An 11,260-nucleotide genomic window follows, 5' to 3' on the forward strand; every position below is an offset into this window, starting at 1 on the left:
CCTTGGAGGTGAGCAGGGCAGAGCTGCAGCAGAGGGAAGTGACTTGTCCAAAATCACTGGGATAGAACATGCTGGGGTCAGTGCAGGAATCCAGGCCTGGGGTGCAGGGGGGCTCCTCCCAGCTGGCTGGGAGTAGTCTGGAGGCCCAGCCTTTCTCCCTCTTGGACAGGAGCACAGGTGGGTTCTGGTAAAGACCCAGTGAGTCACAGGAGGACTCCAGGGAATTGATGTTAATGGAGCACCTACTCTGTAAGGGACTTGGCATCCGTGGGTTCACTTGGCCCTCCCAACAGCCCTGGGGAGTGGGAGGCGGTCTCATTTTACAGCTGAGGAAACCGAGGCTGGGAGAAACCGAAAGGGCCACAGCCAGGATTCAAACCCAGGTCTGCAGCCATTGTCCACAGCGTCGGCCCTCAATGTCACCTCCCCACCTTGTCTCCCCATTGAGCAGAATAAGCCCTGCTGCTTAAAGTCTCTTTATTTCCACCTAGGTCTCCAACGCAAGTCCACGGCCAGGGCTCCAGGCCCCAAGCTTAGCAGCAGAGAGTTTATAAATAGATAAGTAACAAAAGCAGGCGGGGCAGCAGCCCAGACGGGGGGGGCCCCCCCCCTCCCCCGGGGGCCGGGTGCTCAGTGCTCCGTGAGCGAGAGCTGCAGGATCCTCCGCAAGTCCTCCTCCTCCTGCTGCCCCTGGCGTTCCTGCTCCTCGTGCTCTCTCGAAGACAACTCCAGGGCCAGGCGAAGTTGCTCCTCAAAGCTTGGCGGGGCTGGGGCCGGGGGGCTCCTGTGAGGGGATTCTGGGCCGTTGGGCTCTGTGGACATCCGCAGGCTTTCTTGGAGGGCCCTTCCAGACAAGGCGTGAGAGGAAGGGCAGAGCAGTGAGCGCTCAGGCGGGGGAAGAAGGCCAAGGGCGAGATCGTGGCTATGGAGGACAACGAACGGCAAGGACAGGGCGGCTGGGACCCGGAAGGACCGGAGAGAAGACACCCGGCGAGGGGCCCTGCCTCCCCCATCCTCGTGCTGCCTTCAGTGGCAGGCAGCACTGCTTATGGAGGGTGGCCTTGGAGAGGGCATGGGATCCCGGGACTAGTGCCTCCCCACTACCCACCACCACCAGCCAAGGACCCCCTGGCTGGCAGGGTCCTCGGGGCAGGGCAGCCTGAGACACGGTCCTAGTAGGTCCTAGAGGGCCTCACCGCTCCAGCTGAAGCTGCTCCTCGTAAGCGGTGGCCTGGGGAAGGGGGTGGGCCCCAGGCCGGGTGTTGGTCAGGGCTTCCCAGACTGTTACCTGCAGCAGACGAAGCCCGGAGCTGTCACGCCTGCCACCCCTGCCAGCACCCAGGCGGGGCCGGCCCCGGGCCCGCGTCCCACCTGCTCGGCCTCCGCGCCCGCCTCCAGCAGGCTCTGCCGGATGGCAAACTGCAGCAGGTCGTCATCCTCGTCACGAAGGGGCTCACTGCGCTCTGTGCCCAGCACGCTGTACCCCTCAGGCACCTCAAACACGGCGGGGTCCACCTCGCACGGGAAAGGGCTCCCTGCACAGGAGAAGGGCTGCACTCAGCCCCAGGGCTCAGGGCTCAGGGCCCAGGGAGTGGCGCGGCCCGCCTCCCTGCCGCGGAGGTACCTGATGCTGGGCCGCCCGAGCCCGAGCCGGGGGCCGGCACCCACACCGAGCTCAGGGGCTCGTCACAGCCACACAGGTTGCTGAAGGTGATGCGGGCGTTGAGCACGTGGAAAAGGGGAATCTCTGTGAGGAGACAGTGAGCCTGAGCCACCGGGGCCAGCAGCCGGCCCCTCTTGTCCCCAGGAGCTGCCCAGTGGCCCTTGGTGCCCTAGGCCACCCCTCACCAATCTTGACTGGGAAGCCGGGGGGAAGGCGCAGGGTGATGAAGTCACGCAGCTTGGCAAAGTGAGCGTTGCTGATAGCCATCAGGTCAATGATGGGCGTCACCTGGTCACCCAGGGAGAGCGGGTGCTCCTCACTCAGCCAGAGCGTGGCCTTGAACCTGCACAGGACGTGAGTCAAGGAACCTCTGGTGGCCCCTCTGTTAAGACCCGCCCAGCCTGGACACCTGCCTTTACTCACGCTCTCTGCCGAGCCTGCGTTGCCCTCTCGTCTGCTCAGCTGTCCCCACCTGCCTTCCCCAGGAGCGTACGTCCTTTCGGCCCTACTGCCCGAGCTGCCCCCCCGGACCCTGGGCCCAGGCTGGGGCCTACGGTAGCCTCAACTCATCTGGATGAGGAGTCTACCTGTGGTCCCTGGGACAGTGCTGGGCCCATCGTAAGCTCTATGTCATGGCTCATCAGATCCTCCTAGTGCCCTTGTGAGCAGGGGGACAAGTGTGACTGTTATTTTACTGAGGAGAACAGACTCTCGGAGGGGAAGACATTTCCTGGGGCCACAGAGTCCGAAGATGGTAGAGCTGTGAGCCCTTCCCCTTTGCCACAAACTGGCCTCCAGCAGGTGCTCATTCAACTGAACAGAAAACCATAAATGGGCGGTGCTGCCCATTCATTCATTCACCGGAGAAGAGTAACCCGTCCTCTGGGCCAAGCCCCAGAGCTGGTGCCAATGACCACGGACAAGACAGACCTGGCTCCTGTCCCTAAGGAGGAGAATCTAGCAGGAAGCCAGCTGGGTGAATGGGTCCCCCACTATGGTGGGCCCCATGTGTGATAGGAGTCTGCAAGCGCTCAGGGGGACCAGGCAGGGTCCCCGTCCCTGAGGGAAGTCCCAAAGCCAGTTCCAAGACCTCACCTCTGTACTTTGCTGGACATCTCAATGGGGCGGCCAATGTTCCTCGACTCCAGGCTGAAGTTGGGATCGAAGTATTCACTGGGGGAAATGGCTGTGGGGTTGGTGGGGCTGGCGGCCTGCTGCACAGGAGCCTGGGAGGGCCCCATGAACAGACTTAGTGTTCAGGAGGGTGCCTGCCTGGCCCTGCCCAGCGGCCCCCTGCCCGTGACCCCCCCACCTGGGGGCCTGGCTCACCCCGCTGTGGGAGTGCTGCTGGGCCATCCCGAGGAAGGACTGGAATGGAGTCTTCCCTCCTAAGGAGAAAGGGTGGGGGCCCATGAGGAGACTCGGGGCCACTGCCCCCAGACCGCCCCCCCGCAACCACTCTGGGAGCCTCCCGTCGGGTGGGAGACAGAACACATGGGAATGGGGAGGCCGCCCAGCTTGTCCCAGACGCTGTGGCCCTAACCCCCAGACCAGGATGACCCCAGCATATGGTGTGACTGGGCAGCAGGCAGGCGCACCTCGGTTTACCTTTGCTCCTCGACTTGTCCTGATCAGAGAGGTGCTCCGTGCGAGTGCGTGTCACTAGCTCCACATTGGTGGCACTGTATACCTGGGGAGCAGGGGGGACACGGGGGGGAGCTGAGGGCTCAGAGCCTGTTTCCCACGCTCAGCCTCACCAGTACAGGACCCACGTCCTCCTCTCTGCAGGGACACGCAGGATCTCGCCCCCCACGGTGGAGGAGGTGGCGGGGTCTGAACCGTGGGGGCTCAGTCATGAGGGGAAAGCACTCCTCGTGTCATCTCGGTAACCGGGTCGGGGCCCGTGCCGGGGTGATCCCTATGTGCTTGGCGGGGCCCGGACACTCGGGCCCCCCTGAGTTCCCGCGGCCGCACGGGGCTTCCAGAGCCCACGGGCTACTCTGTCTCTCCTCCGCATGGGTGGGTGTGGAGAAGCAGTGCAGTTCCTGGGCCTCGTCTCCTACCCCAGCCCCCACCACTAGCCTCTCCTGCCTTGGCCTCGTAGCCGCTAACGGTTTCCATCTTCTCAGACCGCCAGCCCCAGATACCACATTTGTTCCTGAAACAGACCAAACAGGAGCTCGTGAGGATCCGGACCCCTCGACCCGAGCCAGAGCCTTCCCTTCCAGAGACCCCTTCCAATTCGCCTTCCCACTGTGAAACGCAAGGGCCTTGAAGAGGATGCCTGGACAGCTGGGGACAATCAAACAGGGACTGGGGACTAAAAAGTACCGAGGAATTATCATTAATTTGTTAGGTGTGATAATGGTGTTGGGGCTGGTTTTATAAACATCCTTATCTGCTAGAGTCATGTGCAGAAGCATTTACTGTTAAAGTGATACGACATCTGGGCTGTGCTTTAAAATGGTCCAGGAAGGGGCGCCTGGGTGGCTCAGTTGGTTAAGTGTCTGACTTCGGCTCAGGTCATGATCCCGGGGTCCTGGGATCAAGCCCTGCTCAGTGGGGGGTCCGCTCGTCCCTCTCCCTCTGCCCCTCCCCCCACTTGTGCGCTCTCTCAAATAAATAAAATCTTAAAAAAAAAGAAAGTTTGGGGGCACCTGGGTGGCTCAGTCATTAAGTGGCTGCCTTCGGCTCAGGGCATGATCCCAGGGTCCTGGGATCGAGCCCCACCTCGGGCTCCCTGTTCTGCGGGAAGCCGGCTTCTCCCTCTCCCACTCCCCCTGCTTGTGTTCCCTCTCTCGCTGTGTCTCTCTCTGTCAAATAAAAAAAAAAAAAAAATGTTCAGGGAAGGGGCACCTGGGGGGCTCAGTCAGTTGAGGGTCCGATGCTTGATTCTGGCTCAGGTCATGATCTCAGGGTCGTGAGATCGAGCCCCACATCGGGCTCCAAGGTGGGCATGAAGGCTGCTTAAGATTCTCTCTCACCCTCTGCCCCTCCCCCCACCTCTCTCTCCTTCTCTAAAAATAAAATAAAATAAAATAAAATAAAATAGCCCAGAGAAAAAAGGAAAAAAGCAAGGAAGGATAGACTCAACAAGATTGACAGAACGTCAGCAAGCGCTGAAGTTGGGCGAAGAGGACATTCTTACTATTCTCTCTTTCATACACGTTTGAAATTTTCCAGAATAAAAAGTGAAAAATAAAAGTGTGTCTGATCCGCCAATAACAGTGACAAGACATCAATATCCCACTTTTGATAATGGCTAGGCCAAGGAGACAAACGATCAACAAGGAAACAGAAGACTTGAACAACCCTATAAAAGAGACTTAACAGACTTTCTTAGAACACTCCACCCAACAACAACAGAATGCACATTCTCCTCAGGTGCACAGGAAACACTCTTCAGGATGGACCATATGCTAGGCCATAAAAGAAGCCTCAATAAAACTGAAAGGAGAAAACTCATACAAAGTATGTTCTCCAACCCCAAGGGAATGAAATAAGAAATCAATAACAGAATAAAGATTTGGGAAACTCACAAAGGTGTGGAAAGTAAACACACTCCTAAAAAACCCAGAGGGTCAATGAATAAATCAAAAGAGAAATCAGAAAATGCTTTGAGATTAAGTGGAAATAAAGATACAATACTCAAACCTGTGGGATGCAGCTAAAGCAGTGGTTAGAGGGAAATTTAGAGCTTTAAATGACAATGTTAAGAAAAAAAACTAAAGACCTAAGTAAGTGGGAAATGATCACATGGTCACGGAAGAGGACACTCAACATTGTCAAGACGACAGTGCGCCCCAAGCCGAGTTACAGATTCAACGCAAACCCTATCAGAATCCCACCCAACGATTTCTTTGTAGAAACTGACCAACTGCATCTGGAATTCCCATGAAATTGCAAGGGACCCCGAATACCCAAAATAATCCTGAGCAAGAAGAACAAAGTCAAAAGACTCACACTTCCCAATTTCAAAACTTACCACAAGGCAACACTTATAAGACAGTGTGGTCCCGGCACAAGGACTGGCATACAGGTCAACGGAACAGAACTGAGAGTCCAGAAATAAACCCATACGTCTGTGGTCAACTGATTTTCCACAAGGGTGCTAAGGCCTTTCAGTGAAAAAGAGCAGTCTTTTGCACAAATGGTGCTGGGACAGGTGGGTCATCACCTGCAAAACAACGAAGTCAGACCCTTTCCTCACACCATACACAAATGTTAATTCCAAATGGATCAAAGACCAAAATGTGAGAGTTGACCTATAAAACTTGCAGAAAAAAACACAGGGGAAAATCTTTGTCCCTTTGGATTTGACAAAATATTGTTAGACATGACCCTGGAGGAACAGGTGACAAGAGGAAAAAATACATGAGTTGTATATTTCATGAAAATTAAAAATGTGTCTTCAAAGGACACGGTCAAGAGAGTGAAAAGTCAGCCCACAGAACGGGAGAAAATATGTGCAAATCATATACCTAAGAAGGGACTTAGATCTAGGACATATAAAGAACTCTTGCGGGCGCCTGGGTGGCTCAGTTGGTTGGGCGACTGCCTTCGGCTCAGGTCGTGATCCTGGAGTTCCGGGATCGAGTCCCACATCGGGCTCCCTGCTCAGCAGGGAGTCTGCTTCTTCCTCTGACCCTCCCCGCCCCATGCTCCCTCTCAAATAAATAAATGAAATCTTTAAAAAAAAAAAACTCTTGCAACTCAATAATAAAAAGACAACCCAATTTTTTAAATGCGCCAAGGATCTGAATAGACATGTCTCCAAAAAGAGCTACAAATGGCCAATGAGCACATGAAAAGGTGCTCCACATCATTCATCATGAAGGAAATGCAAATCACAACCACAGTGAAATACCCCTTCTCACACCCGCTAGGGTGGTTATAATCCAAAAATAAATGAACGAACACCAGTGTTGGTGAGGACATGAAGGAACTGGAACCCTCATACACTGCTGCGGGGGCGGGGGATGGAAAACGCTGCAGCCCCCTTGGTAAACAGTCTGGCAGTTCTTCAAACAATTAAACGTCTGGTTCCAGATGAGCTAGCAATTCTACTCCCAGGTATACACCTGAGAGAAATGAAAACTATGTCCACATAAAACCTTGTATACTAATGTTTACAGAAACATTCATAAAGGCGAAAGGTGGAAACAATCCTAATGTCCGTCAGTAGATGAGTGAATAAACAAAATGTGAGCTAGGCATACAATGGACGGAATGAAGCATCCATCACGCTACAACCCGGATGAAGTTTGAAAACGTTCTCAGTGAAAGAAGTCACACAAGACCATGATTCCATTCACGGGAGAGTCCCGAATAAGGAAATCCATAGAGAAAGGAAATCAGTGGCTGCCTAGGGCTGGGGAAGGGGGTGAGGGCACGGGAGTTGGTAGCTACAGGATTTCTTTTTGGGGCGATGACAATGTTCTAAAATTGACTGTGGTGATAGTGGCATTTCCGCAAACACACTAAAAACCACTGACTCGTACACTCTAAATAGGTGAACTGTTCGGTATACAAAATTATATTCCAATAAAGCTGTTTGTTTGTTTGTTTGTTTGTTTTTCAAAAAGGTATTTCTGAAGTCTGTTCCAGGAACTGGGACATATGTTGTCAGAGAGAGAACAGCCTGGCTGGTAGGGTCAGGTTCCTAGGCCACCCACAGAGGACTCTGGCCCAGAAACAGCCATACTACTGAGAAACCCACATTGGGGCAAAGAGCTGCCCTGAACCACAGCCTAAATCCTTGTTGTGATGGGAACACACGTGAGGGCCCCCTGACCTAGCCTCCTTCCCAGGAAGACAGCTGCCCTCGGACAGACATGCAGGGGCCTGAAGGCTGCCACCGGACCTGCAGGTGGTCTGGGTGGGACGCTGGGCCTGCAGGGACCCCTGCCCCCACCTGAGCAGCCTCTGAGCGGCTCACCCTCCCAGAGGCCTGAACCGGGACCCGCGGTGTGGCCGGGCGGCCCCAACTGACCTCTCGAAGGCCACATTGCGCGTGTCCAGGTGGGTGGAGACAATAGGAGAGGTGAGCCGACTGGCCACATGCTCTTCACTGGGCCGCATGGCGGCCAGCAGCGCTTCCGGCTCATGCAGGGCGAGCCCCAGCGTCTCGGTGTGCACCACCTGCCGGTCGTGGTCCACTTCCATCACCAAGGCTCCTGCCTCTGCCAGCCGGCACGGGTGCGTGAGGGGCAACAAGTCAGTGCTAGGCCCCAGACAGCGGGGGAAAGGGCCACCACGGTGCCCTCAGCCTCCTGCTGCTAAGTGGGTGAGGCCCCAGCCCGTGGGTCCCCTCCACCCTCAACCTCTGTTTCCACAAAGGAGAGAAAAAGAACAGCACCGTCCTCACTACGCCACGGGAGAATCCGGCGGGGGGTGCTGGGGGTGGGGGTCCTGGCCCGCCTCATGCCCACAGTGAGTCCCCCAGAGCTCACCCTGGCCCTTGAAGATAAAGCTCCTCCTGCCACGCTGCCAGGTCATGTGCTCAAAGCCCAGAAGACTGGTGTCCACCCTCAGGCTCTCCCCCCGCTTCCACACTCGGTACACGTCACTCGGGCACATCTTGGACACGAGGGGCACTGCAGGGAGTGCGGGGGTCACCATGGTTCTTTCCCACTGGATCCCCCCACCGCCCCGCCCCAGGCCCCTAGAAGCCAAGAGGTCCTCACTCACCCCAGCTGGTGAACTCCCACTTCATCTCCACGTAGAAATCGGGGGCCTGAGACAGACCAGAGCACCTGTCAGGGCCTGGTGCTGAGGATTGTGGGCCTAGGGAGCTCCTCGTCTGGAGCCCCTCTCTGGGAGTCCAGCCCCTCAGCAGGTCTTCAAGGGCAAGGTCCTAGCCACGCCCCCACGACAACCACACCCCACCCAGGAAAGGGCGGGCTAAGTGGGGCCCTAATAAAGTCTTGGAATAAACGGACTATAAGTATCTGGAGCCTGGAGGTCAGTCTCCACCTGGCCCCTAGACTGTGGAGGGGCCCTGGGGGGAACTGCTTGCTCCCTGGGGGTCTCAGAGTCCTCATCTGTAAAGAAGGCACAATGACCCCCTCTGGGCCTGCCCCCCACGCTTGAGGAGGACCAGCAGGTACTCTGGGGCACCAGGCCACACCTGCAGAGTCAGACGAAACTCTCCCCGCAGGGAACAGGCCCACATCTAAAGCTCTGTGGAGATTTCTGGTACGCGGGACCCCTGACGTCAGCAACGGCTTTCCTCCTAAAGGGCCCCGTCTCACCCATGTGAGCCTGGACTCCTCTTCCCTACATGACCCTGGAATGGGGTCACTGTCGTCGACAGTGATGGGAAGGCATGGTGCGCAGACTGAGCGGGTGGCAGGTGACCGGTGACCCCCATGCTGCAGCCTGTCACGGCCCCTTGACGCGGCTCCCTACCCCTCCTGACGGACCACAGCTCTGTACCCCGGCGAACCTGGCGGAGTTTGTTGAGCAATTCCGGAATGCCAGCCAGTCTCTGTGTGGCCCTCTGGTAGTCCCGATACTGGAGCACCAGCTGTACCATCTCGGGGTCCCCAGTGCTGACGGCCTCCTGCAGGACTAGGGGCACCAGGCCGCTGAGGGGGGCTCTGTCCATGGCCCCCGGCACCAACCCCACTGCCAGCCTCAGGGGAGCCCCTCTGCCCTCTGCGGTATACCTGCCCAGCCCTGGCAGCTCTCTTTGCCCACATTGGCATTGTGTCGAAGGAGGACTCTCACGGACTCCAGGTTCCCCAGGGACACAGCCAGCTCCAGGGGAGTGCGCCCCCGGGGGTCCTCCTGTTCAATGTCGTGCTAGGGAAGATGGGACACTCAACACAGGGCAAGTAAAGAGAAGCAAGAAGGCCACCAGGCTGAACATGGCTGGGGCTCATGGCGGGAAATAAAGACAGCAGACAGGCCATGGAAATGGCTGAGGGTGGCCTGCGTGTCCTCATAGGAGGAGGGGAGCGAGCAGGTGGGAAGGGCCTGCCCACCTCTCCCGCCTTCGGGCAGGAAGAGAGCTGGGGATCCGGCGGTGGGGCCTGGTCAGGCAGCCTGGGTCAGGCAGCGGTGCAGCTGCAGATGTCAAGAGTTTGGAGGGGCCTGGGGACCAGAACCAGGTTGCTTGTCCTCAGCCTGGCTCAGGGGTGGTGTGGCGCGAATTCGGGGGCTGGATGCAGTGTGAAGCGGGCAGACGGGCGGGGCAAGGCCCAGCGCTGGAAGCCGAGGCCAGAGGCTCAAGCGAGAGGCGCAGGTGACCCGGGCTTCGGCTCAGGCCGGGCGGCCTCCAGGATGGAGACCACGGCTTTGAGTGGGCTGCGCGGAGGACAGCCCGGGCGCCCGGTGGGTCTCACCTGGCGGCTGTGCAGCGCGGCCTCCAGTTCGCGGTGCCGGTTCGCCCAGACGAGCCGGTGCAGCGGGAAGGTGGGGCCCGGGCCGGCCATGCTGGGCCTCAGCGCCGCATCGTGGGAGGGAGGGCGGGCGCGGCGGGGGCGACCCGGCCCCGCCTCGGCTTCGGGCCTGCCGCGGCCCCCTCACCTCCGGTCCGCGCCGCGCCGAGTTGCGCCCACCGCAGCCCCCACGCCGGGAGGCAGCGGCGGCGGCGGCGGCGGCGGCGGCGGCGGCGCAGGCGGCGAGGAGGGCGGGCCTGGCGGGCGGGGTTCGCCGGGGCGGGGCGGGGCATCGGGCCGCGCGCCCCCTTGCCTCCCGCAGCCATGGCAACCGCGGCCGGGGCCGCGCCCGCCGCGGGCGGGCGGGGGGCGCTGCTCAGTCGCCCTGGCAACCACGCGCGCCGGGGAAGGAGCCAGGGCCCGCGTCTCGGGGACCCCGGCCTCAGCCTGGCCTGGGTCTGCGAGGGGCGGTCTGGCGGGCGGGGCCTGGCTACGGCTCCGCCCGCAGCCTGCAGGGGGCGCCCCAGGCCCAGCGCAGACCCCTGCTTGCGGGTCCGGAAAAGGAAGGAGGGAGTCCGGGGGCGGGGCGGTCCGGCCAGGGGCGGGGCCTGGGTCCCTGGGACGTGCGCGCGCGTGTGCGCGTGCGTGCCCAGCAGGCCGCGGTCCTGCGGCCCTTGGCTTATCCGCGTTTCCGCAGCCGGCACTCACCCGTGCGTCCGGCTTCCTGCCCTGTGCGTCCTATCCCAGGCCTCGCGGGTACTGACTGTGCCTGTGCGGGGGACCCTGGCTCCCCTTCCCGTCACCTCCGAGATGTCCCTAAATGCACCTTCCCCAGGGACCTGGGCCGGTGTCTAGTGGTCGCCTCATGACGGCTGGGCCCAGCCTTGCAGGGAGGCGGCCCCGCCAGGTCACTGGAGTCAGGGATGGGAGCACTGGGGAATGGGGGCAGTGGGCCCGGCTGGAGTCAGACCTCTGCCAGTGGACTGTCCACCGTAAATGGCTGCCTTCACCCAACGCACAGATCCCTTTTGCAGAGGCTGCGCTTTGCTGCCAGCGTCAGGAAAGGAAGGAGAGTTTCGAAATCAGGGCCGGCCCCTCCACCCACACCGGAACTAGAGTGCAGGCCTCAGCCGCCTGAGCTCTGTCGTTGTTACCCTGGCCGCAGCCTGGGGTCTGGTGTTGGTAGGTGGTGAGGCAGCCGCCAGGCTTGGCC

At 59.2% G+C, this 11,260-nt stretch overlaps 1 protein-coding gene and 1 long non-coding RNA gene across 9 annotated transcripts; both read right to left on the bottom strand.

Moving 5' to 3' along the window:
* Positions 1–460: 460 nt before the first annotated feature.
* ANKRD13D (ankyrin repeat domain 13D) lies at positions 461–10,256 on the bottom strand. Of its 8 annotated transcripts, none has more exons than XM_088018161.1 (15): positions 10,012–10,256; positions 9,334–9,469; positions 9,111–9,235; positions 8,354–8,399; positions 8,116–8,259; positions 7,656–7,845; positions 3,746–3,821; positions 3,262–3,353; positions 2,976–3,051; positions 2,759–2,889; positions 1,849–2,006; positions 1,625–1,747; positions 1,372–1,535; positions 1,197–1,288; positions 461–922 (listed from the first exon to the last, which is right to left on the bottom strand). In XM_088018161.1, exons 1-15 carry the CDS (start codon positions 10,099–10,101, stop codon positions 631–633), a joined length of 1,935 nt encoding a protein of 644 aa, XP_087874287.1. In that variant the 5' UTR covers positions 10,102–10,256; the 3' UTR covers positions 461–630. The 8 variants fall into 8 exon arrangements, with proteins under 8 accessions (XP_087874287.1, XP_027973969.2, XP_087874290.1 ...); XM_028118168.2 differs by having other exon boundaries at positions 3,755–3,821; positions 10,012–10,255; XM_088018164.1 differs by having other exon boundaries at positions 461–829; positions 10,012–10,255.
* Positions 4,320–5,694, bottom strand: LOC148162584 (uncharacterized). Its single transcript, XR_015766701.1, has 2 exons — positions 5,649–5,694; positions 4,320–4,476 (listed from the first exon to the last, which is right to left on the bottom strand). It is a non-coding gene; the product is annotated as an uncharacterized LOC148162584 (long non-coding RNA).
* Positions 10,257–11,260: the final 1,004 nt, after the last annotated feature.

The sequence above is a fragment of the Eumetopias jubatus genome, unplaced genomic scaffold (assembly GCF_037043125.1).
Source record: "Eumetopias jubatus isolate StellerSeaLion01/CBP00866 unplaced genomic scaffold, mEumJub1_p1.0 scaffold_13, whole genome shotgun sequence".
NCBI classification, from domain to species: domain Eukaryota; kingdom Metazoa; phylum Chordata; class Mammalia; order Carnivora; family Otariidae; genus Eumetopias; species Eumetopias jubatus.